The 26,956-nt window shown below is 43.4% G+C and overlaps 3 protein-coding genes across 16 annotated transcripts in view; 1 reads left to right on the top strand and 2 right to left on the bottom strand.

Annotated features, from left to right (window-relative positions):
• The window catches only part of caska (calcium/calmodulin-dependent serine protein kinase a), a 143,450-nt gene that overhangs the window by 69,984 nt on the left and 46,510 nt on the right, over window positions 1-26,956 (top strand). The gene's annotated exons all lie outside the window — the stretch shown is intronic.
• On the bottom strand, window positions 13,130-16,903 carry gpr82 (G protein-coupled receptor 82). Its single transcript, XM_080479132.1, has 4 exons — window positions 16,689-16,903; window positions 14,489-15,315; window positions 13,547-13,690; window positions 13,130-13,470 (listed from the first exon to the last, which is right to left on the bottom strand). The coding sequence occupies exons 2-4, from the start codon at window positions 15,308-15,310 to the stop codon at window positions 13,240-13,242; spliced, it is 1,197 nt and encodes a 398-aa protein (XP_080335258.1). The 5' UTR covers window positions 15,311-15,315; window positions 16,689-16,903; the 3' UTR covers window positions 13,130-13,239.
• On the bottom strand, window positions 19,564-26,444 carry gpr34b (G protein-coupled receptor 34b). 2 transcript variants are annotated; one of them, XM_080477836.1, is made up of 3 exons: window positions 26,117-26,444; window positions 22,342-22,929; window positions 19,564-21,577 (listed from the first exon to the last, which is right to left on the bottom strand). In XM_080477836.1, exons 2-3 carry the CDS (start codon window positions 22,833-22,835, stop codon window positions 21,007-21,009), a joined length of 1,065 nt encoding a protein of 354 aa, XP_080333962.1. In that variant the 5' UTR covers window positions 22,836-22,929; window positions 26,117-26,444; the 3' UTR covers window positions 19,564-21,006. The 2 variants fall into 2 exon arrangements, with proteins under 2 accessions (XP_080333962.1, XP_080333961.1); XM_080477835.1 differs by having other exon boundaries at window positions 22,342-22,852.

The raw sequence follows: 26,956 nt of genomic DNA, 5'->3' as shown, positions 1-26,956 counted from the left end.
AAAGGACGAGAGTGTGTGAGAGATTTTAAAGTATTTCACACACTTGATCACTTAAGATTAAGATTCTTAATGGGTTGCTTTAATGCATTTCTCTTATTTCTTTTTGAAGCGCTGTCAATTACCTCGTGTCTGAATGGTGCTATGTGTATATAAATATATATATATATATATATATATATAATTGTGTTTTTGTTAATTTTTTTAACTTGTGAATTTTCACAAATATTCTGAGGTTTAATGGGTTCGTAACTTTCAGGTACTTGTGTGCAGTATCTGACTCGATATCCGATGCTGGTCTTGGTATTGAAAAATCTGATTTCTTGATCTTGACTCGATCTCGGGTTCGGTGGTCTTGACGACAACACTACGAATCTTGGGAGCAGATTTTTGAGCTTCCAACTTCTCATCTTCTCAATCTATAAAAATTGAATTTTATTTTTTTTTCTCTTTTAGCAAATCTCAGGAATTAATAACCAAATGTGTTGATGTGCAGATGCATTGAAGCTTGAATTGTTTTGCATTATTTTGCATGTTGAAATTAGAATATCTAATATTCACAATATGACAATATGTGGTTCAGCCATAGCAGAGTGGGGCTAAAATACTCCGATGTGTTTTACTTATGTACGAATACCTGGAAAATATATTGTGTCGTATGACGTCGATGTTTTGATACAAGGAGGTTGGTGGAGTGTCACGGTCTCAGCGGCTCTGCTGCTGCACGAAACCAAGTTTCGGTCTCTTTACTGGCCCACCAGCTGACGGGAGAAGCCCGGCTGTTCCTGCGGCTGCTGCCGCTCCTCCCTGATGTTCTCATGAGTAGAGCCGGTCCGAGGCGGCGGCTGCAGCTCCGTCGCGAAGCTGTGAGGCCTCGTCTGTAATTGCAGTGCTGCTTTGCTATTGTGCATCTGAAATCGACCGTTCGGAAAAGGCTGGTGTTCTTCTTTCACCGCGCGGTCGCTACAGAGAGCAGAAAACGCTCTGCGTTGTGTGATTGGACTCGCCGTGAGATCGCTCTGATTGAAGGACTCCCGATGTGTGGAGAGGATGATGAAGGGGGGGTGGGGGTTGGGCTCGGCCTTCATCAGATCTGTGGTTACGAAGCAGAACACGAGCTGCGTTGGGAGCAGCTCGGTGGATTTAAAGCGGTAAAGGGATTTTTATGAAGCACAAAGGAACAGGTTGGTGAAAACTGACTTCATCTGTCATTAGTTGGTGAAATTGGACTTTTATTGCCTTCGCCAACAAAAGTTGGCGGAGACGGTTATGGTTTTGTCTGCGTCTGAATTTATGTATGTATTTTACCAACTTTTCGCAAAAACTTTTAACCTGAATTGCATGGAATTTCCAGGGATGATTTGTCATCATCCAAGGACCAATCCATTAGATTTGGGGACGTTAACGGCTCATCGCTTCAAGATAAATCCCGAAAAACTGCGACAAAATGTCTCATTTAAAGCGAATGAGAGAGGCACCTCATGGAGGAGATCAGCATCTGTTGCCATGGAGACGCTCCCCGCTCAGTGTTTCAGTCAGTCAGTGACGGTCTGCGCTCTGCCAAGTTTAGCTCTAACTTTGTTAATTTGATGATCTGACTGGCTCAGCATTAATGTTAGCAAACGTTTCAAGTGACAAGGTTGTTTTTTAGTCTCGTATTAGTAAAATTTATGACATTATTTGTTGTTCCAGGGACTTTTAAATGAGTTTTTCAAGCGACGTCCAGATAACCTGAAAAACATGGTTGTTTCTCAGTGTGGGACTTGGCCTCCTCGCAGAGCTCCGCCATGTTGACTTTTCCCTTCTTCCAGACCTGTGATGCACATTATGTTCGCAGCGGGATCCCAGCTTGTGAGTAATGTCGTTCTTTCCCTCCACGCCGTGCTGCGTGTTACTCATCAGAGAGCTTCCATCTTCTGCTCCCTGGATCCCTTCTGACACTCCGGCCTGGACGCGTCCACCCAGTTCAGACAGTCACAATCTGTGATCTCACACACAGGATTCACACCTACATCCCTTTTTCTTCATATACTGTATATTTTATATTTACATTATCTGAAGGTCACGCCTCTTCTTTCACATGTCGGAAATTTCAAACATCTAGTTTCTGAGAGATAAAGCAAACATGGAGATTTACCTTCGTAGTGCTAATTTTATGATAAATGACTGAAAAAGCTGCTTAAAGGAATCTTTTAATTCCAACTGAAAGAACATAAAGAAACTCAATGTTTTGTTTAGTGGGCACATATTTTGATGGGATGCACACAATCAATAATATCAATAATAAAAATGAGATTCATTGAACAGTTTATGGTACTTATTATTAAAACCAGTTTTTAGTACGTTATACAAAGCAAAACTCCAAAATTAGTATCACATTGTAAATCATCTGGCTTTGGATTTAAAATCACACATTTAGACGTGATAGATGATTTGGCCTGCTTTAAAAGTTCATTTCCAGATTTCTTGTCAAGGTCGATTTACTTGCTGCACGCACAGATAACCTCACTAGTTTTAAGTAATTTTATCCTCAAATCTAGTGTTTATATCTTATATTGGGGCTGCCTGTTGTGGCAGTGTTAAAACCGGAACTGATATATCTTCCACTAACGTCCAGATTATAGAGCAGCTCCCTCCTCTAACATTATTAGATGGAGCCCGTCCACCATAGATTGTGTTTGCTTTCATTATATAGAATAGAATAGAATTCCTTTAATAATCAACTGTGGAAATTCTTGATATCAATCGACCTTGATATGTATTGATCATCTGTTGAAAACAAGCCGGGATTCTGAACCACAAAACTACAGAAATCAAGGGGGAAAAAATTACTTTAAATAATCAACAAGTTTTCTCTGTAAGAAAAGAAATACAAACGCAGCTCGGTTGTATCTGGTAAAATGAGGTCAAAGAAAACAAAAAATAACTGTCAGGAAGTCGTAATCCAAACTTAAGAAGACACAACCATCATGTGTTTGTATATTAATCGCAGAACTCGACGATGATTTCTTGAATAGATTGCGAGTTCTTCCTGGTTCTGTGAGTTTATCTGGTGTTTGTGATCAAATTGTAGCCGTGACATTTGCTCGGGTTCATGTTTGCCTGTATTATCGCTCCTCACCAGAGCCTCTGTCTCCGGCTTATCAGATGTTCCTGTGAGACTCGTCCTCACCGGGGGACACGCCGGCTTCCACGTACTCAAATCGGCCCCTCGTTGAAAATGGATCACATGTTCTCATGCATGAAAGTCACCGGAGTCGTTGAACCCCCCCTACCCCCCCCTACCTCCCCCCCTTCATTAATCACCGTGTCGTCTGTGTGTTTGTCTTCGCCCCGCTCCTCGCCAGACTTCACGTCGCCGCGTCTATTCCTGTGGATGTTTGTCTCCGGGCCTCGTGGCTCGCCTGTGAACGCACGGCGAACAGAGCGAGTTTCCCCGCCTCCGCGCCGAGCGGAGGGGCGGGAAAGCGCCGCCGCGCAGCGTGAAGGTGAGCGTCTCTTCTGTTGTGCCTCGCTGCTTTGAAGGTTAAGAAGTGGAATCTCGCACAGCGACGCGATGAGCCGTCTGAGGAATCTAAAAAAACTAAACAAAAGCGTTTGACGCCGACATGAATGGCGGGAGCGCCCGAACCTCGGCTTACAACAATAGCTCTTGTTTTTTTTCTCCAGGTGTACCAGGGCGGCGGGATCTCCTGTCACAGGAAGCAAAAAGCAGCCCTGTGAATGTTAACGCTCGTCTTCCTGGAACACAACACCGCGTTTCTGCCGGAACCAGAAACTTTGCTCAAACCGTCGCGCATCCCTTCCAGGGGAAGTTTGAGTTTTATATAGTGTTGTCAAAATGCAGATTAATCCATCACCATGATTCAGGGATGGGAATTGATGACATTTTTACAATTCCGGTTTCATTTTTCATTCTGCTTAACGATTCAGTTCTTTATCGATCAGATTGAAAGCGTGACGTTCATTCAAAGTTGTCGCTGCTGCGTGTGCAGATGTTCCTGCTTATTGGTGTTTTATTTCCTCCCTTTGATGAAATATCCACGGTGCAAGTATTGCAAGTCGCCCGGTTGTCGTCCTTTCTTGTAACCAAACTTTTTTACTGCTGAGACGCCATGTTTCCTTCTAGCTGCACTGGTGAATGGCGTCGCCACACACGTTTGGTAGCTTGCGTAAGTTACACAACGTGTGTGGCGACGTCATTTGCGCCGACTGGGATCGATAAGGGAATTGGCAAAGGACTCCAAGGAATTGAATCCTGATAAGAACCGGTTTTTCGATTCCCATCCCATCATGATTGGTCAGATTCAAAATTATAATAATTTTTTTATTATAATCTTTTCTTCTTTTTTTTACCTGAAAAAACAGTCACATAAAACATAGAAGAAAAATGTCAATACATTATCCATCCATCCATCCATCCATCCATCCATCCATCCATCCATCCATCTCTCCAGCCTACTGTGGGCGAGGGCAGGGTACACCCTGGACAGGGTCGCCAGTCTGTCACAGGCACAAACACATATTGACACAAACAACCACACACACTCACGTTCACACCTGGCGGCAATTTTAGCGTCGCCAATTTACCTCACATGCATGTTTTTGGACTGTGGGAGGAAACTCACGCACACACAGGGAGAACATTCAAACCCACAGAGAGGCCCCGGGTCACACTCAAACCCACGACCTTCTCGCTGCTAGGCGAGAGCGCCTCAATACATTATATTTATATATAGAGATAGATAGATAGATAGATAGATAGATAGATAGATAGATAGATAGATATTCAAATTTGTATAAATGTTTTTTTTTTTTCGTATTTATCTTTATTTTGCCTGTGTTGTCAGGAAAGGAAACACAGTGCAACATCTAGTGCAGCAGTGCAGTGAAAGTAAAAGAAGCGGACGCCTCTAGAAAGTGCTCCAGCAGTGAGCATTAACATCAGTGTGGAGGCTGAACAGAGAGACACAGCTCCCTCTGCTGAGGCCTGACGACTCTGACTGGTCGTGACAAGCACAAGTGTGTCGATCAGCTCAACCTTCACAGGAAATGTCATGATAGATCTTCTGTTTAAAGCCTGTGTGTATATCAGGAAGCGCTTAATTTGATTGCGAGACATAATAATTCATCTTTAACACTTTGACTTCCTGTCACTGATCACAGAAAAGTTTCACCTGTGACACTTGTAGAGCTGTCTGTTACTGAAAGTTCTAGTTTAACCTGATGAAATGAGCAGTTCTCCGTCACTGCACCTTTTTCTTGACAACTCTCCGGCCGTGACATAAAGTTAAATGCTGTTGTTATGTTACCATTATAGAAGCTGCTGCTTCCTCTTTGCATGTTGTGTACAAAGGTGAAGAAAAGAAATGATGCGCCATGAAGGAATCTATGTTTGTCTTTTCGTATTTACATGTAAATGGGATGATTGATACCAACGAACATGAACCAAATGTCAACAAGTTGAACAAAGGTTCTTAATCCACACAGCGTCTCGACTATTCAACATACAATTAGTTTGCGTGCGCTAATTTTATGTTTATCATTTTGTATGTGTGTGTCATGTAATTGTGTATGTATATATATATTATATATATATAACTGTGTACATTATACAAATACATCAGGCCATGTTTTTGTGTTTTGCCCCTCCCCCCACAGTGAAAATCACCCCGTCCTCCATATGTGCGATTGAATGAGAAAAGATTGATTTCCCCATTCACTGCTGGAATGTCAGCTGTTATTACCGGCGGAATGTTCCGGACCTCTTTGTAAAACACACCCAGGACTGTTAGCCGTGTCATTAGTGCTGTTGTGTCATGATGGGTGGCGCTAATGGCGTCTTTAATGGCGTCCAATGGGCTTTGAGGTGTCGACTGTGAAATCTTATCCCTGAGCTCCGTCACGAAGACGAACTGCTGCTTTTAAAAATGTGATTTAGTCGTCCAGGTTTGACGGCGGGACTGTTGCTGGAAGAATTTTTTCTAATGAAAACAGAGATGGTTTGACTCCATGTTGAAATTATGAAATCATGTGATCCTTCCTGTAAAATCACATGAAAACTAAATTCATGCAGGACATATTTAGATTGACTGTTCAAGGGTTTTTTATATTTTTTCTTGACTATGTTGACATACATTTTTCTGTTATCATGTTTCATTTTATTTTCACTCTGCGTTTTATTTCTAGTTCTTTTGTTATTTCAATGCAGTTTTGTTGGTTGGTTGGTTGTTTAGTTCAATAACAGCCTGTTGGTTGGTTGTTTCGTTGGTTGGTTGGTTGGTTGGTTGGTTGGTTGGTTGGTTGGTTTAGAGTCTGACTGGAAATCAATCATCCATAAGCATCACCAATTAAAACTATATTTTTCACAATGAACAACGTCACAACTAATAATGTTCTTTGGCTATTTATTCCTGCAGCCATTTGCAAGATTTCTACTTATGTCCACTTTTGTTCTGACTCACACGGTGAAACAAGGCTGCAGTTTCCTGAAACCGGAACGCTCACCTCACCGTTTCATCGACAGCGGTTTGTCACACCAGTGTTATTATTGTGTTGTTCTGTTTTGAGAAGTTTTATCAATACTTTACACTCACCACAGTGACGCTGTTGCTGTCTGACTCTCATCAGTCAAAGCAGGTGACAATATGTGTATGTGACTCTCCTCTGCAGCTACATGTGTTGCAGCTATGAAGGAACTGAAAATGGGCTTGTGTGCTTTTCGCACTTCAGATAACTCTAGACGAAGGCAGGCTACGCCCTGGACAGGCCACCAGTCTATCGCATGCCATACCCATTAAGGGAAATCTAGAGTCACTAATTAGACTCTATTATTAGACTTAAAGAGTTCTGAGTGACTCTAATATACTGAAGTATACAACAGAACTTCTGCTCCTGGTCCTGCTCGCCACGTTGGTAGTAACTACTAGTTGTGCAAATGCTCAGTAGAGCCGATCAGAACAACAATTCATCCGTGGTGTCATGACTCCCAGTCCTTGTTCTCCTGGGACTTGGTACTCTTATTTTGACAGTCACCGTAATAACAATCCAACTTGGTTGCCTGTCCACTAGAATGTCTGTGTTCTCCCATTGTTAACGTATAGAGCCCATTGTTCTCTGCTGCATGTGTGTGGCTTCATTACAAAAACAACCAACAGCGCCAGCTTGGGGCACAGCATGCTAACTGCATCGTTTACAGTGTTTCTGATGTTTCCATGGAAACGGGTTTCCAGAACGTGTAAACTTGAAACCAAACGAAAACGACACCTGAAACGCTGTCGTGTAAACGGGGCCCAAATGACCCGCCATCCTCAAATCCTTCTCTTATTGGTGAACACTTCTCAGACGTCTGCGCACACATCGACGTGCACACTGTGAATGAAGTGAACACCGCGGTTTGAACGGCAGTCTCTGATCCGTCGGTGATGAAGCTGAAACAATTGGGAGACCGATGTGACTAACGGTTGCAATTATTCAGCCAATGCAGCTTCAATTAAGCCTCCGCAGGTTACGTTAATTGGGGTAAGCAAGTGTGACCTCGTTCATTTTCTGCCTGCCAGAATTGGTGCTGCTCTTCTCGCTGGTGCACTACGACCGATAACAGTGAAAGAGACTGAACGTCCTGCAAAACACAGCTCAAGGCCTTTCAGCATCCATCAGCCCCCATAAGATTATAACCAGTGACAGGTGAGGTATACGATACTGGTCGCGTCTCCTGGTGTGTTGATTATATAGCAGACTGCAAGTGAACAGTTTTTAATCTAAAATTGATGTGTTACAAGCATATAAATACACACATTGTAAGGATTTCTGAGAGTTTGACAGTAACTGGGTCTGCAGTGGTCAGTGTGTGTATCAAGAGGCGAACCGATCTGGATCATCGCTGCCACCAAGAATTTGGTCGACTCGTCGAAGGAAAATGCTGACGGCAGAGAACAGAAAAGCTGCATTTTCAAATCAGCGTTTAGTGTGAACACCTTTTCCCCTCGAAGCTGCCGTCCTACTCTGCACCTTTCTTACACTTCTGCCTAAAAGATTTGCACAGTTCTGCATAGAGATGGGTACCTTTCACATTCAAACTGATACCTGGTACCTGGGAATCGACACTGGTGTAGTATTGTATATGGACCCTCTGGAAAATGGACCCCCGAGTCCATTTTCTATCGTGGTCCTTCTACATTCTTACACCAGTACTCAATGGTATCAATTTTTGCACACTCATACACACTCGTGTGTGTTTATGTGGTAATAAAATGTTACATTTATCAATTTAACATATTTATTTCTCAATATATAAACTTTAACAAACATATCAAAACAACATCCAACTGTTTGCATTGTTACATCGCAGTTGTCTCACAAATTCCTTCAACACGAAAACGCTTACCTACAACAAACACAGTAGATCTGTGATGGTAGACATATTACGGTAGAATAGTATATCTGTGATGGTAGACTGAGGCTGTCAAATTGTGCACTCTTCAGCCTCGAGAAACATCTAGTGCTGAACCTATGAAAGTACCAAATTCGGCACCCAGCCCAAGTTCAGAACATGGAAAATATTTCAATATTTTAAAACAAATATTTCTACATTTTCCGGCCAAGTGGATGAGCATATTTACTTTGTCCTGCCTCGGCAGTGAGCGGACTGTGTTCCTCCGCGCTGGATGTTTGTTCAGATGTGCTCTCGGAGGAGACATGCAGGGGGATTTGCATTTTACAGTGTAGCAGCTTTCGGCCACTTAATAGAATTTCTGCTCGGTTGGACATCTGTAGGTACTCCACTTTCCTGTGTGTGGGTGCAGCGGCTTACTGTAGTTGGTCATTTCCTCTCCTTTCATGCTTTTTTTTCTTTTCCAGACAGCCTTTTCCCGAGCTCATCGTCTGTGACGGCCACAATTTCTTGGCTGTTTGACTTGATTCATTTGGATTTGGTCCCAGTTTATTTCCGCTCTAAAGACGGTGCGATAAGCTTTGAGTTTTTCCTAATCCGTCTCAAAACAGATTTCAGGAGCCTCTGCAAACTCGTATCTCTCTTGAAAAGCAGGTTACACCGAGTCTTGTCTGGAACCGTTACAGCGCAAACACAGAGACAGCCCCGTCTACGAGACCTGCAGGCTCCGCCCACACGACACCGCCGCTTCACGTAACCATTGTTTTTGTCCGATCATCCACACGGCGCAGATAAATTGGAGAAAATTTAAAAACGCCGCCTCAGCTTTGACATGTTGACGGACAAGACACACATTTACTGAAAATGACGATGTCCTGGCCCCACCTCTCGAACTCTATTCCTGACGACCGTCTCCATGACGTCACTTAACAACAACAACATGGCGGACTACCTGCAGCAGGTGCTGCTGCAGAAGCTGTTGATGCTAGTCGCTTTAATGAGGTGATATGTTGGATTTCTCGAATACGAGGATACTGTGCATCAGTCATACTTTAATCATGTGTAGCATGTAGCATCGCTGGTGTGTGAGCCTTGAAACTCCTTAGCATGTAGCATGACTCAGAGTAACACACTGAGCAGTTAAACTAATGAGCGACGTCGGGCTAAATCTGCTGGTGATGAAGTACGAACTATCTTTCTCCTCTTCATATTTTGTCAGAACATAAATTACAGTCTGTCTTACTTTTGTCATTCTCATTAATATTAAAGAATCTCTAAACCTTGGACGTCACTCGTCCTCTCTTGCTTACCTGCTGCTGACATTGAGGATGGAGGACGTCACGTAACACTCACTGGTATTTATTTTGGATCTTTTACAAGTACATGTACTCGGTGCGGTATCGGACCCGATATCTGATAGTGGTATCGGTATCAGTGCCTGCTTCGCTCCAGCCGGACTCGAAACCAGGGGATTACTTTACAACTGTGAAGTGAGAGCGCTCATCACCACTGTGCAAACTTGAGGAAGTAAAACTACTTTCAAATACTTTTGATCGCCTGTCTACAGGAAGTATCGTACAAGACACAGAACCAAAGCCAGCATAGGAGCTACGTCAAGAATGTGTGGAAATTAATAGATAAAGGTGTTGACTGACTTTGAGATGCATTGAGACTGTTTCAGAGACACAAACGGCAACAGTGACATTTATTCACCTTCTGTGACAGTTTAAAATTCTGCAGCTACAAACACCTCACAATGCAACCCTTTTAATTATGGTCAACCAGTTTGCGGTGGTTTCCCACTTCCTTCCCATAGTTGCCCAGTTGTACAACAGCAAAATAAAAAAAAGCTTTGAGTCGTGATCAACTACTTACAAAAGACAGAAACAGACAGTGGAATGTCCTGAAATAATCAATAATACATTTATTTTCCAATAGTTCTTTATAGATTTTGCAGACTACACATTCTTATATTGCTATTATTGTGACTCGTTGTTCTGTTTAATACCCTTGACAACTTGGATAAGAATTCACAATAAAAAGGCACAATATAGGTGAAAATATTATTTCTTCCTTGGAAATATAGAAAAATTTGAACTGAATGTAATAAAAGCTTAGTAAACTGTAATACCAATCAGTGATAACAATAATGCATAAAAGTAGCATATGAAATAGTTGCAAGCTTTTTCAGTTCAAACGCGTCATTAAATGATCGATACCATATTTTAACATGAGAAATTACTTGTACTTCCTCCGCCTTGAGACACACAACAAACCTGGTGCAAATTTTCTAAGGCCATGTTAACACGACAACGTTTTTTCAAGTGTAAACAGGAAACTTTTCTTTTTGTGGTTGCGTTTACACGACAATGGAGCTTGGAGCGACTGGAAACACACAGTTTTTGAAAACGGTCTCCATGAAAACGGGGGAAAATGCAACTTTCCCGAAGTGCTGCTACTGCAACTGTTCCTGGTAACTAATTGTTCTGCACATGCTCAGTAGAGCCTATCAGAACATTGTTTCCTCTGTGGTGTCATGACTCCCAGTCCATATTCTCCTGGACGTAGTTTTATTTTGACAGTCACCGTAATAATAATCCAACTTGGTCGTCTGTCCACTAGAATGTCCGTGTTCTATCATTGTTAATGTTTGTAGCCCATCGTTCTCTGCTGTATGTGTGTGTGGTTTCAGTACAAAAACAACCAACAGCACCAACTGGTGGACTAACATGCCAACTACATGGTTTTCAGAGGGACATCGTTTTCAAAGCGTCGCCGTGTAAATGCAGAACTTTACCAAAACGATGCGTTTTCACCTGAAACGTTGTGTAAACATGTTACTGTTAAGTTTGATCTGCAAACGGTTAAAAAGATGTCCAGCGCACAAAGGAAGAGAACATTAAATAAAAAACCAACAGCGGCAACTCGTGGCCCGGCATGCTAACCACATCGTTTTGGTCATTTTTGCCGTTTCCAGGGAAACGAATATCGTTTTCAAAACGTTGACCCGTAAACGAGGAACTTTACTGAAACAAAAATTATAAAAACGTGGCATTTTCATTTGACATGTTGTGTAAACCTACTCCTTCAGCTCATTTCCTTCCCTTTTCCCGTCTTCTTCCCGACCCCCTACTGAGCATGACTTTATCCTCTCCCGGCGGTATCCCTGCACGTCTTTCCCTCCGGCCTGTGTCGGTGGGTGGGAGGAGGGGGAAGGGAGGAGGCGGGAAGGGTGCGGAGTCACTGAAAAGTCGCCCGGGCCCCCGAGGCTGCTCCACACACACCTGCAGGGGCCACCCTTCACCCAGCAGCCCTCGATCTCACACACCTTCTGCACAAACACCACTCTGCGTTCTCCCATCCATAATTCAAACACAATTACCGTACACGCTGTGCGACACACACTCGCACATCAAACATTCATGGACGGTTGCAGCACATGACGGCAGCTCCACAAACGTCACCGCGTGTCCTCGAAAGCGACACCGTGTTTCATTTTCCCCACCGACTCCATCGCCGTGAAATTCTTATGAGCCGACACAACAAAACAGAAGAGAGTGAAACACGACAGCAATAAAAACCCTTGGCAGAGTTACAGCCGCTGCATTATTATACCTTATACATTTTCAATGCGGTTATTTATATGACACCAACAACAGAACATCTACAGCACTTAACCTGCATTTTTGATAAAAACGGAACCCTCAGAGTAGAGGGTAAAGCTTCTCCCTTCATATTTTCTTTATAATTAGAAGTACTGTGAAAATATTGAGAGTTAAAACTTTCATCGCAAATGTAAAACAGGTTTCCACAAATTACATACACACACTTACAAATCCCCCATGATGCACCACTCGTCAGTATCCGTGAGCCAGGTGGCTTTTTTTCCCTGGGATAGTGGAGGAATGACCCGCCCTGCTCTGCCTCTGATTGGCTCGTACTCTCTGCATACTGTTAATGGCGATGTTTACCGGTAGCATGAGGTTTGACAAATCAATCTGAAGTAGAGTAGGATGAGTAGGCAAATATTGTTTGCCGATAAATTATACCGAAATCATGTGATGATGAGCAAATACTCTGGACAGATTTTCACTTAATAGGCTCGTCTTTCGTCCCGCTGTTGCTTAAAAATGGCGGTTCTGGGCTGTTTTAAAAGAAGGCAACAGTGGAGAGTACAGCCACTTCACCTGGGACCAGTCCACCACTGAAATAGGTTCAGTGACTTCATTCAAGCCAGTATTCAGTATATGATTAGTTCAGTACAGTGATTCCTGACCGTTCTCACCCCTGAAGCCCCCCGGATTGCCTCTCAGTAACCCTAAAACACCACCATCATCAGCATACATCATATTTCCACAGTGGAAACAAGCTTTTTTTGTAAAGGCACCTATGGGCCCGTTCTCATTCTTTAAAAAAGAAAAAGCTCATTTAAAGTGAAGAAATCCTAAAAGGTTTTTATACTTTTTGTTCGCAATTGTATTTAAGTGTTGATTTTTTTATATATTCTTACTTAAATTGATAGATTTTTAGAGGAAGTCATTTGATACTTCCGTTTATTCCTTATGCCCTCTTGGTGCTGCATCCAGTTATCTCTTGGCTCTGGGCGTTGAGGACCCGGGTTCGAATCCCGTTTGTAATGGAAAGGACATCGGATGTAAAAACTAAGCAAATATTCTAACAAAAAATGCAAGTTGCATCGACTTGCTGTGGAAACATCCCTAAAAACGATGACCCTGCAATCTCAGTGTCTCAGTATTTTAATGACTTCTGCAAACGTCCCTCCACTCTAGTCCACTCAACAGGAAGTTTAAATACTTCAGAAGAAAAACTTTTGAAGGCTTCAAACTGCTTCAGGTGGCTAGATCCACAATAGTCGTGGGGACGGTTTCTTCCCCCAGCTGTTCGGCCTTTTGGTTGGCGCTGCCCGTAATGGACCAAAGCGCTTGTGTCCTATCGACAACGTCCCGCCGGCGCCTCAAAAGACAGAGGGTTTGATGCTGGAAGGTCCTGTCCAGCAGGAAGTACATCACAGGGTCAGTGGAGCCTCTCAGAGCCGCCAGAAGAAACAGGCAGTTCTTCACCTGGAGAGGGAGGAGAAAGAAACCCGTCATAGTCCGGTCGGACATATCGAGGAAGTACCGGGGGAAATGGTGGCACCTCGACCAGAACGGAGAGCGGATGACAGACGCTGCAGAAGTTTGTGTCGTCAGATCGCGCCGGAAGAAAATCCTGACCGTGAGCCAGAGAGATGAAGATGGGTTTGAAGATGTGAAACGGCAGCAGGCAGACCGACAGAACCACCTGTGGGTTTTTTAGATGGAAAAGAAAGGCAGTTGTATCTATTACCTTCAGAAACAGCTGAAACGTTATAGCATCTCTATTTTATTTAGGAAGTTAACCCTTTATTAGGTGTGTGACTATATCTGGTATCTGTCTTTGATTTCTTTCATATCAATCATCGGAACTGCAGAACAATCACTGCGAACATACTGAAATCGATGCTAATCATCGACATAGGGGGTGCTGTTGAGTTTAGGAAAAGCACCATTGGTGCTGCATCCAGTTATCTCTTGGCCAAATCCAGTTTGTAACAGAAAGGACAACGGATGTAAAAACTAAGCAAATATACAAACAAAAAAATGCTTGTTGCATCGCCTTGCTGTGGGAATATCCCTAAAAAGGAGAACCCTATGCCTGCTATGTTTCATATCTTCAATTTCTTTCATATCGATCATCGTAAATGATGAAATGTTGAAAATGCGTTGAAATCGATGCTAAATATCGACATAGGAGGTGCTGTTGAGCTTAGTCACGTTGATTTCATCCCAGTTGATTGATCCATTTACCAAAATAGTAAGTTATGAAGGTGCCCATCTATCTACGCACTGTGTTACGATTAAATGTCATTAATTATTATTTAATTTATTTAGTTAACTTGTGATCTTGCGTCCACATTTTGCTTCACAAGTAATTTAAAATTCACGACAATTGAAGCTCGAATGTATTACTGTTTGAAGTCAATTATTTAATTTCAGTAACGTGCACAGCACTTCCTGCTTGAGCACTTCCTGTTTTGACGTTTGTGGAACTGGGACTTACCTGGATGACCACGATGTTTCTCAGCACCCTGCTCAGCAGGCTCTGGGACGACGAGACGTGAGTGTTGCGGCGCGAGCGTCTGATGTGTCGCACCACAGTCATGTAGAAGACCAGAACAAGCAGGTAGAGGATGAAGAAGATGATGATAACGGGAACCGTCAGAATCGCGGACAGACTTCCTCCTATCTCCACCTGTGGGCTGTAGCACATCTCCTGACATCCTCCCTCCTCATCCTCTTCATTGCCCCTGACTTCGCTGATCGCCTCGTACACCGAGTAGTAGATGGTCACCGGCACGATGCCCGCGATAGACAGCGCCCACACCATGGCGCACACCATCTTGGCGAAGGAGACCGTGGTGAGGCGGGAGAAGAAGGCGTGCGGCAGTAGGGTGGTGCAGACGCTCGGCCTGGAGGCATGGGTGTTCTGGATGAGGGCGGCGAAGCGGGTGAGGGCCACCCAGGTGAGGATCATGAGGCTGATGTAGATGTTCATGTGGAGCACCGGGGTGACGGCGTGCAGGACCAGCTGGCACACGGCGCCGTGCAGCATCCACGCCGAACCCCAGACGTAGTAGACGGCCAGGAAGGGCGAGGTGACGGACAGCAGCAGGTTGGAGACGCTCAGGTGGGACAGATAGACGTGGGTGGGGGAGATGGTGGCGATGCGCCGGGTGAAAACCCACAGCGACAGCACGTTGCCCGGGAGAGCGGTGACGAATAAGAGCGTGTACATGGAGGGGAGGAAGAAGAGCGTCGCAGCTGAGGGGCAGAGAGAAAACTCCAGGGAGGCGTTTGACGTCTTGGACTGTGTGTATTCCATTTTATCTGCAAAATACAAAAGTTAAGCCGTTATTTGTCTTTGGAATAAAACATTAACAGTGGGAGAACATTCCATGTTGGATTGTTACGGTGACTGTCAAAATAAAAGTACCATGTCCCGGGAGAATATGGACTGGGAGTCATGACACTCTGGAGGAAAACATTGTTCTGACTGCGCAGCTGCTGAGCATGTGCACAACTACTCGTTACTACGGCCGCTTTGCATATGACCGTTAGCAGCGGTTTAGTAAAGATGGATTTTCTCTGTTTTCACGGATTTGTAGCGTTTTCAGTGACTCCAACCACCGTTGTCGTGTACAGTTTTCCGTTTTCACCTGAAAACGCCTCAGACTAACAATATGAGTGACATCACGTGTAAACAGGAGGATTCAAATAAGCATTATTGCTGGATGGAGCTGTGAGCCAAAACAGGCACAACATGGAACGTCGTATGGGTGTGTTGGCGGAGGAGGTCATCAAGAATATTACAGATTAAAATGGAGTAAAAGCACCACAATACATTGAATTCTTCTTTTAAACTCGTCCCAGTATTTCACGTTTGTGAAGGCAGACTGGATTAAGTGTTATTTAGCATTTTCATACATGCAAACCTTTAGTAAATCAATCCCGTACTCTTTATTTCTGAATGACCTGCGCAACTTTAAACCTCCTCAGGTACATTTAAAAAAAGAGTCTCATATTAACAGATGACGAGGTCTGATGTCGTCTTCAATGAGCTCCACTTCCTTCTGTCACCAACTGATGACTGTTAGTTCCACTGAAGGTGGTTGTGTAATATCATCGCTCACACTGGCGCAATAAGTAACCTGTTACTGTAACAACCATACTTATAACACAAGTAACTGATTACCTTTCTGAGTAACTAAGTACTGAGGTTTCAGTGAGGTTGTTACGTTTGTCCTTCAAGAAAACAGTTGTGTTGCCGAGCCCCTGAGTTTATCTGAGCTGGTTCTTTGTAATGGCATTAACATCCAGATAGCAGAGCATCTTCCTCCTCTAACATCCAGATTATAGAGCATCTTCCTCCTCTAACATCCAGATAGTAGAGCATCTTCCTCCTCTAACATTCAGAAAGTAGAGCATCTTCCTCCTCTAACATCCAGATTATAGAGCATCTTCCTCCTCTAAAATCCAGATTATACAACATCTTCCTCCTCTAACATCCAGAAAGTAGAGCATTTTCCTCCTCTAATATCCAGAAAGTAGAGCGTCTTCCCCCTCTAACATCCAGCCTATAGACCATCTTCCTCCACTAACATCCAGATTATTGAGGTTAATATTACGACCGGACTGCAGGAGACATGATTCCAAGAAACTGGCTACTTTTTTCACCAACTTAAAGTCTTACACTTCCGTACCTTGAGCTCCTCTGATTAAAACGTCTGTCCGAGTCTTGAGTCAAACTCGCCGCTGACAGGAGACGTGAAGAGATCGTCCAGAATCAAAAAGAAGCCCGTGTCAACGCCGCGGCTGATCCTGCCACTGAAACGCTGCCAGCCGGCCGGCAGCTTCCTCCTTCTCAGCTGAAACCTGAGCGTAAACAGTCAAGAAGCAGTTTCTTGTTTTGTAGCTTGTTGTGTCACTCTCAGGGGGTGCAGGTCACTTCCAGCTTCCTCAATTCAGTGCATGGTGTTACAGTAATGAAAAGTGAGAAGTGTTCCTCCTCATGTGGTCGACTCGTTTATCCTAACAGAAATTACTCCAACTGCTGAGAAAATTCTGCATCACTTGTGGGTAATTATTCTGCCTTTGGGTGGCGCTGCTGTTCCAGCTGAGAGGCAGATGTGAAGGTTCAACACAGGAACCCCGGCAGCGAATGAGGTCATGCTCAACAAGTCGAAAGGGGACAGAGACACTGATTGGGATGGTTTTTGGGACTCTATTAAAGCTGAGAGCAGTGTCATGTAAAGCCTTGCCTACAGTGATATTGTTTGTGTCTTGAATTTTCCACATTTTTGAACGGTCCCAGCAAATTGCAGATATTTGTTTTTCACATTTCTTTTTTACGATAACCTTTTCTATGCCGTCACCTTGGGGTTAGAGGAGTGGGTGCATCAGCCTTTATGTTAACGTTTTGTTGATTTTTTTTTTTTTTTGTTCCTGTTTCATATATATTTTGAAAATCAATAAAAAGTTAAATTACAAAAAAAAAAAAAAAACACAGGGATGAGGAAACCTTCATCTTCAATAGCAGGGAGACGCTTCAGAGGCTGTACGAGCAGCAAAGCCGAAGAAAGTCCTGCACTTTCTGTTTGTCTGATCTGTTATTGTAGCAGCTGCTTGTCTGCTCTTTAAAAGTGAGTCCAGACGTTTCTTTAGAACTGAGGCGACTGAATGAAGAACCGTGTGTAAAAAGTGTGTCAATAGTTCCAGATAAGCAGTCTTCAGTCGAAACGTCGGTTTGTGTCAGAGAACGTCTGCATGTTGCAACGACTGATATTTTCATCTATTTTTAAGTGCTATTTATGACATCTACTCAGACATAACTACATCGGGACAAAGCTCGCCGAGCTCTTTGTTTTTAACAAATTAGTGTGAATTGCCTCATATGAGGGATGAATTTATTACGACACAAGAAACTGAGGTTTTCCCGTGTCGCTGCTTCAGATGAGGTTTCATTTTATCTTTGGGATCTTCACATCAAATTGTGTTTGTTTTACTTCGTATATTTCAAAACAAATTCATTTTATTCACATTATTTCTCTTCATTTGAGAGAGTCATCTTTTAGTTTTTCCTTTTCTTAAACTGATTATTCACATTATTCCCTAACCTTTTTGAATCAACTGGAGTTGGTCATATGAATACAGTTGACCCCTTTTGTTTATTACCTTCTCTAATGAAAGTTGGTTATGTGTTTGGCCATGTGTATATATTTATAGATTGGTGTGTCTGTATGTATTTTACCAAGTTTTCGCAAAAACTAATGACCCGAATTTTCAGGGATGACTTCCAGGGACCAATCGATTTGATTTTGAGATCAAATCAGTCAAAGGTCAAGGTCTATGTCATGTCACACGGAAATTGTAAATGTGTTTAAGTCAGTGTCAGACAGTGGATAACACGACGCAATTCAAATGACAGAAGGAGCGGTGTGGTGGATCAAATAATCTTGTTATCTCTCGGTTTCCATGGTGACAAATGTGGCATTGGTCTGCCTGCATGCCTTTTTTTTTATTTTTTATTATTATACTGATGTGCCTCTTGGCTTGATCTCTCTTGAAAAAGAGCTTTTATCTCAATGCAACTTCCTGGTGAAATTAAGCTTAAATCCATAAAAACTATCGGTTCATGCAGAGTCATGATCTGAGTTCATGACCAGAATCCGCTGCTTTGAGGTGTTTTTCGAAATAGACAAATGAGAACATGCATGAACAATTTTGGCCTGAATGTCCTTGAAATGTGGCCACGGTCCAAAAGCATGCATCTGATGTTAATTGTTGACCCTACATTGCTCCTTACAGTGAATGTGAGTGTACCTGCGCTCGTCCACAGTGAGCTGGCTCCATCTTCCTACAACCTGCAGAACGACACAAGCTCTCACATCAGAGTCTCTGACGCACTACAAAAGTCACCAACGACTCCAGAAAAAGTTGCTTAAAGATCCCAAAAGTGACTTTCTGATGGCTTTCTAGCAGTAATATGTGTCTCCATGGCCTGTGGATGAAGCCCCCCTACTGTCTCACTATCCCCCTCACTGGCTTGCTTCACTTTTTTAGCGAATGTGTGTTCATACAGGCGAACCAGAGATTTTCCCTTCATGACATTATGTGGGGAAATAACCATTCCCTCTGGTAGTGGATACTCACTTTGACCCTCTCATAGATAGATGAGCTCGACGTTCTAAAATTATGAGCTGGCACCATTTTTTTTTCTCCTGACGAATGCTGCTAGAAAACAGACAGTCGGTGTGGACAGGCACAGCTCATTAACATTTCAAGGTACAGACACAGTAACAGCCTGTTCTCAGTCGAGCTCACTAGAAGGACTTTTAGACAACTATTTGAAATTATTGAAAATCTTTATAAAATGGGACTTAGAAAGGATTGGTAAAATCACTAGATTGACAGCTTTCTGTTTAGTCCGTGCAGTTGATGCCAGGACTTATTCAGGATGACCGTCCAGTCACAGACGAGATTCGCCCGTCTGTCACACATTTGTAACATGAGCTTCTTGGTACATTGAAAACACAGTTTTAGTCAAGAACTGCCGGACAGTAAGAAGATAAGTATCTTGGAAAAAGAGACAAACACTCATTTATTGCATTTTTTTTTTTTTTTTTACAATTCCGTAAACATAAAATCCGACTATATATCCATTCAGTTTGTCGGTAAAAGACTTAAAGATGTGTCCAGTATGTTTGCTTCATGATGGGCTGGACATCTGTCCACGGTGTACACTGCCATTCGCTCAATGTTAGTGAAAGGTCTTAAGACGTTACTACGTTGGTCAAGGACGTAATAAAACCCTTGGTATATATTTGCTTGTCTGTATGACTGACCGGATTTTGTCAATATTCTTAGCACATATAGATATTAGGCCATGGAAGATTCCATTAAATCGATCCAGAAACGTCCTTTTTTTTTTGTCTGAGTCCAGGTCAACCTTTGGCGGATGTCTCTCTGATTGCACTTGTCTTTATCTTAAATTAAGCTACCCTAAAACCGTGTGGCCCAACATGAAAACTGCATTGTTTTCAGCATTTATGGCGCTTTTCTTCTAGTACCTACTCAGCCCTTTTCCACTACGCGTTAGTCACTGCTACCAGGTACTTTCGTGGTAAATGAGCAACAGAGGTTCCAAGTGAACTAAGACTAGTAGAATACTAGTAGAATGTGACGTTTGCAGACGGCAGGCTGCTGATTGGCCGGCACGTCATGACGACAGATGAGTCAGAGGGCGACTCATTCACCCGCCATTTTTTAAACCCGATCATAACAAGAACACTCACAAACAGAAATAGACGCACAGAAATCAACCCCGTGGAGCAGCGAAGAGCGACCAGAGGATTCAGGGGCTCCACGGAGCGACGCTCTACGAGAATCAGGAGGTCTCCGAGCCACGGATGCCACCGGTGTCTCAGATTAATTGGTTTCCCTGTTAACTGGTGACTTGCCTCCTCGATTCTCCTTTTCACTGCAGATCTTAAAAACCTGACCAACCCGTCCTGGCGAACGCTGTTTAACTGCTTTTCTGTTTAAGTTTAAAGTATCGTACCGTTTGTTTGTCTCATTTTAACATCAGCTGCTGCTAACGGCTGGTGGCAGAAGTCACCAGTTAATGGGAGCACCAGTGAAACAGAAACACCAGAGAGTGAAGCATGATCATAACAATCCACATTTTGTAATATTATTAATAAACATATAAAAACATATACCATTCAATTTATTATTTGAGGTGATATCCTATGCATGTTTGCTTTGCATCATAAGAAAGCTTGAGGAAAAGCTCAGATGACTCCGCCCACGCTCACATATAAACGGACATTGTTTTCAAAATGTAACCCTTTTCACATGAAACCTAATGTAAACGGGGCCTCAGATTGTCTCTTCTCTTCTCAGATCATCATCTAAATTTTCACGCCAACATGTTGTCGCTCTCCTGATCCCCAAAACTTCTCACTATGATCCCGTTTAGGACCAAATATCTCCTAGCCTCGAAGTTTGATCTCACCCTGGCTACACTGGACTGAGACACAGTTTGTCCCGGGTGTTTCCTATCAGCGTGTTGTTCATCTCTCCTCTGTCCGTCCTCCCGCTCCGTCCGTCGTTATCAGCCGTGGAGCTGCTCCCGCTGATCCCCAGGATGTCTTGCACGCAGCAAACGCCGCTCACCAGGCGCTGCACCTCCTTCCTCACCGACGACGACAACAGGAAGTACATGACGGGGTCCAGGCAGCTGTTCAGCGCAGAGAACAGCAATGCCACCTCGTTGGCTTTGTCCGCCACCCCCATCCAGAAACAGGAAGTCTCTGTGATCTGGGTTTTTATGTAGAATGCCCGAACTAGGTGATAGGGGGCAAAGCAGAATGTGAAGAGGAAGAGGATGAAGAAGGACTTCTTGGCAGTTCGGGTGTAGCGGGGTGCGTTGGGCAGGTCGGGCTTAGCTTGTGAGGTCCTCAGGAGCTTGAGCGCGATCTTTCCGTAGGACACTATTAAAGCAATGAAGACGAGCCAGAAGACAACCACCGCGAAGATGTTGATGTAGGCTTTCCAGCGGGCATCATGGAGCTGCTTGTAATGGAAACACCTGGAAACAGAAAAACATCAGGGGTTTATCGGCCAGGCAACATAGGTCTCTAGGATTCCTGCCATTTGGAAAACGTGAAGCTTGAATTTCCTTGTTTTTGATTTAATCTTGTGAATTCTTAACAGGAAGTTACTCTGGCCAAATGAGTGCTCGCATGCTAGCATCTTCACATTCAGGACACAAACTTGTCTGATCAAAGATCTTGACCAGTCAGTGAGTTGAAGTTCGGCCAATAAGGTAATCTGACCACGAAAAAGAACTATGACTACTTCTGGTCTCGGGAGGAGGAAACTTAAGCTGATATCTCTGTTGAGGATCAAGGAGGCGCAGGAGCATGATAGCCGTTAGCTCCTATTGACGCTAACTAGGTTGGTCAGGGAGCTACGTCACTGTGTGAAACACTGAGCAGGGAGCATCTCCATGGCAACAGATGCTGAGCTCCTTAGATCTCCTCCATGAGGTGCCTCTCTCATGGAAAAAAAATTGTCTCAGTTTTTGGGGAAAAATTCGAAAACGGTTACTCCTTAACAACTCAAAAATCAAATTGATTGGTCCTTGGACGATGACAAATCATCCATGAAAATTTTTATGCAATTCGTGTTAACAGTTTTTGCAAAAAGTTGGTGAAATACATACACACAAACCAATTAATAAATACATGCAGACGAAAACATAACCTTCTCGGCCAACTTCGTTGGTCTCCCAACTTTGCTGGTTGCCCAACTTCTCAAAATGAAAATTAGCAGATATCAAAAGACACTGACCTGTCCTTCCGTGAACTGTTCTTAGATAGCATGAGCACTAAAGTCAAAGCGAAGGCCACAGTCCAGACGACGGCACAGAGGACGGCGCTCCACCTAGTGGTCTGCAGCCGGTGCTGCACCCGTGCCCCTCGATGGATCTTCATGTAGCGGTCCACGCTGATCAGCCCCAGCAGAGTCATACTGATGTACATGTTCATGTAGAAGACCAAGCCCACCACTCTGCACAGGGTGGGGTTCAGCGTCCAGATGTTGCCCTGGCTGTGGTAGAGGATCCTGAAGGGCAGACACGCCACCAGTAGCAGGTCGGCGAAGGCCACGTTGATGAGGAACACCCGCACCGAGTTCTTCTTGGAGTGGATGCAGAAGAAGACCCCCAGAGCCACCAGGTTCCCGGCCAGTCCCAGGACGAAGATGATGGAGTAAAGCACTGCCAGTGGGATCTGCAGCGCATCGTAGTCCACACAAGTGTGTAGCGGGTTGACGGTGGAATTCATGACGTGAGTTTATGAACCTGTTAACAAGACGGAGAGATGATTGACGTCAGGTGGAGAGAACTGGAAGGCCAACATGGAGTCCTTGAAGTGCAATCTGTAAAGAAGAAAGAAGCGTCATGATGTCTCTCCTCAAATGGAAGCAGATCAGCTGAACTTGGTCTTGTGCTTTGGAAGACGTTTATCCAAGTGGCTCCATCAGTTCCTGGTTATTCACTAGACTAAGGCCCAGTTTACACGACAATGTTTCAAGGGAAAATTTGTTTTTGCTTTTGCGTTCTGATAACTATGTAGTTTTCAAGTTGAGCCACTAGTGAGTGCTGTTTGCTTTTGTAACGAGAACAGGCACTCGGTGGAGCGCGGACCTCGGGCCAAAACGCTAAATCTGAAAGTTGAATCGCCGCTGTTACCTTAAGTTCCTTCAACGTTACGCAGTGCTCCTTTAAGTGAGTGCAAACACAAAAACCCAACCGCCACGCTCGGCTCAAAGCCACTGTTTGTATTTATAGAGAATCGCAGTGTGTGTAAAGGTGTTTAACTACCTCGTTTATAAGGAAGAAAATACCACAAATGGTCCCAAAGCAAAGCAGATAATGACACAAAGAGAGCAGCCACACACAGGATGGCTTCATCCGTCCACCTTTTCTCTGCTCATTTAACTGGAGAACAGCTTTTATTGCCTTACTGTGACTTTCCTGCCAGTGATAACTAAACTCTAGCAGAGGTCATCAGACAGGAGAGTTCAACTTTTCTCCACTTTTCATTGTATTTCTCTGGATTCTGTTTGCATGTTTGTATGCAAGCCTTTAAATGTCTTTATTCCCCATACAAAGGCTTGTTATGAAATTGTTTTAACTGTGAAAATGTTCTATTTGCACTCTGCAACACATCGCCTACTCTAGTTTTTAGCCGGCTATAGATGTAGATAATACTTTTGGTATTCCTGGGAAACTGGTTCAGCCCTGAATCGACAATAATCCTAATCCAGGTATTCGCCAGCTGACCTTCATACCAACGAAAACTTGAAGGATTTAACTCTGAACGGGTCGACGTTGCTTCACTTTCCATGTTGGAAAATCCCTGGTGAAGCTCTCATGACTTTTATCATCCTTTGATACGAACTCAGTCACAGGTAACATTCATATTAGGGATGTCCCGATCAGATCGGTAGATATCGGATCAGGGCCGATATTGGTGATTTGTGAGTGATCGGGAATCGGCAAATCCAGCCAATCACCCCGCCGATCTAAAAAAAGAAAAGAAAAAAAACACGGTCCGCAACGTCACCTAATAACCACAACAATCACGGACTACAAGCTCCGGTCGAATTGCAGAAGCTCGAAGCAGGCGGAGCAGGGCCATAGACCTATAAAACTAGAGTTATATACAGTGGTTTATGTGTTAATGTGCAGAAGTCTACTTCTAAATTTCTATGTGGTCTGTCTTCTTCTGCGTTTTTGTTGTGTTTGATGAGTCACAGCGCCCCTAAAGGCCTGGCAGTTTTTTGGGAGAAGGCCAGGGAGAAAAAAGATCATTTTTTTCGTTGTGTGGATGTACCCCCAACAACAACTAAAGAAAATGCCTTAAATTAAAAAAAAAAGCTTTAAAATAAAGGATTTTAAAATAAAGGATAAGTACCCACAGGGGAATGATATGGCGAGAAATAAATAACCCAGAAGGTTACGCTGGTTTGAAGGGAGACTGGGATATTCTGAATAAGTCTTTGAGAGAACCATGTTCAGACTACTTTTGTCAAACAGGTTTTACCACTTTGATGTGGAATTAAGTGTTTATAATTCACATTGAAATGTAAATGTTTTGTGACAATTCAAGTCAAACCTCTCATACTACTTTAAGTTAAACTGAAATTTAATACACAAAGAAGTTACATTGCCTATGAACATTTATGTTTAAGTCATTCTGAGAAGAATTTTGATTCAGTAAGTGAGTTTTACAATAATTTCTAGCTAAACAAAGCTTCTGCCAATAGTGCTTTTAGCTTCAGACACCTTAGTTGCTCCAAAAATAGACTATTGAGTATATTTGCAATAGCAATGTAAGTATCGGATCGGGAAAGTATCGGTATCGGCCGATACTCAATTCTGAAAAATCGGATCGGTATCGGGGGCAAAAAAGTGTGATCGGGACATCCCTAGTTCATATTATAGTGCCGGGTTATGTAATAATGGGTGCAATATGTAATAATGCAATACATTTTCAACTCATTATGTGATAACGCCTTGTAATAACTTGTTACATAGCTTGCAACAGTTATTACAAAATGTGGGTTAAATGATTAAATGCACTCAATGGGACTTACAATCTGGTTTGATTTCTTAAAGAAAAGAGAAATGTCTGGTGGAAATACTGATTGGCTTGTAACTTTAAATATCTACCGGCCACAATGGCGGGTGATCTAAAAAGTTCAACCTGATTTTGAGCCCTGCATTCTACCATTGCTATGTTTTTTTTCATTATTATACATAGAACCTTGTATACAGATAAAGGGCAATATTTATTATATCATGCACAAAATTTTATTATATATATATTTTCTTCAAATAAAAAGTGGAGCATTTACATTTTGTAATAACTGTTGCAATATGTAACAAGTTATTAGAAAATTCGTTCAAGAATTTTCTTACAAAATGCGTCAGATTGATACATAATGAGTTGAAAATTTATGACATTATTACATTTTGCACCATTATTGCATAATGCGCAGCACGAACGCTGGAGCCCTTGTGCTGAAAAAGGGATGTTAGTGTTTGACAACAGATCTCCTAACCTGAGACCGAGGCTAGACCAAGACCAGAGCATCCCAAGACCAAATTAAGACCAAGACTGTAACCTTACTACTGTGTGAGGCTCGAAGCACGTTTAGCATGTAGCGACATAGCACTGCTCGGGGTTTACATGATGCATGAAACATTTGAAGTGAGAGATGAGCTGGGCAGTTGAAAACGGATGTGTGGCTGCAGTGATGGGGGGCGTGGCCTGCAGTGAGGGAGCGTGGACTGCAAGCTCAACAGCTTCTTCTCGAAATATGAACTCTCCTGCCGAGCAAGAACTCTTTTCGGCAGCTGGCCGTCGTCACAACCGAACTTTTCCTCTTCTTCTTCTGGGAGTCTGCAGCGGCCTTAAGGGCCCGAGACCGAGTCAAAGCTAAGACCAGGGCGTCCCTCGACCAAGATCTTGAAAATGGGGTCTTGAGACCAAGATTAACTTTGAGCACTACAACACAAATGCTGTCACATCTGAGAGGAAGTTTTTAAAACACTCACCGAGTCAGTGACGTTTGAACAAAAGTCTTCAGCCGTGTTTCTCCGTTCACGTGCGAAAGAGGAGGAATAATCCCAAATAATCTCACATCACACACGAACCTCCTCCTCCACTTCTCCAAGTCGGCTGAGTGATGAACGATCCCTTCCTGTTGTCATCGTGCTCTCGGCCTCGTCCCTGCCCTCTCTCGTCTCTCGCAGACTGTCATTTAATGTGAGACGAGTCGTCCTCTGTGCTCCGCGGCGCCGCTGTTCATTATCGCTGCAGTTAAATGGGAAGCTGCCCTCCCCGGCTGCGCTGTTCAAAGTGCACAGAGTGATGCTGGAGTGCACAGAGAAAGCTTCAAACTGTGGTCACCCTCCCCCCTCCCCTCCCCTCCCTTCCCTCCCTCCCTCCCACTCGCTGCAAACCTCCTGATTACACACACCACAGCAGAAAGCTCTCTCAACATGCAGGAAGCTGCTGAGAGCAGCCGGCTGTCGAAAGCCCCCAGAAAACCACCTTAGAATGATTAAAACGATTCAAGCTGCCGCCCATGCTCACGTGTGTTGTTCCCCAACATGCGGGGTCGATAAACTCGAACCAAGCGAAGCTTTTATATTATCAACTGTGGTTTTATCAGATCAGATTTGAACAAGAGAATCTGAGTTTTAACACTCAGTGTTAGTTGTGGAGGAGTGATACTGACGGACATTAACGAGAAATACACTCGTGTTGGGGCAGTGTTGAGTAACTTGTACGGGCTCATACGGACCGACGCTTCATCTGAGGGGAAAACTTAAGCTGATATCTCCGTCCAAAACTGAACTCTGCCATTGTTAATATGTTGATTCGGACCCTGT

This window comes from Lipophrys pholis (assembly GCF_963383615.2).
Source record: "Lipophrys pholis genome assembly, chromosome: 13".
Classification (NCBI taxonomy): Eukaryota; Metazoa; Chordata; class Actinopteri; order Blenniiformes; family Blenniidae; genus Lipophrys; species Lipophrys pholis.
The sequence above is the reverse complement of the archived record's forward strand: the minus strand, read 5'-3'. Positions and strand labels throughout refer to the sequence as shown.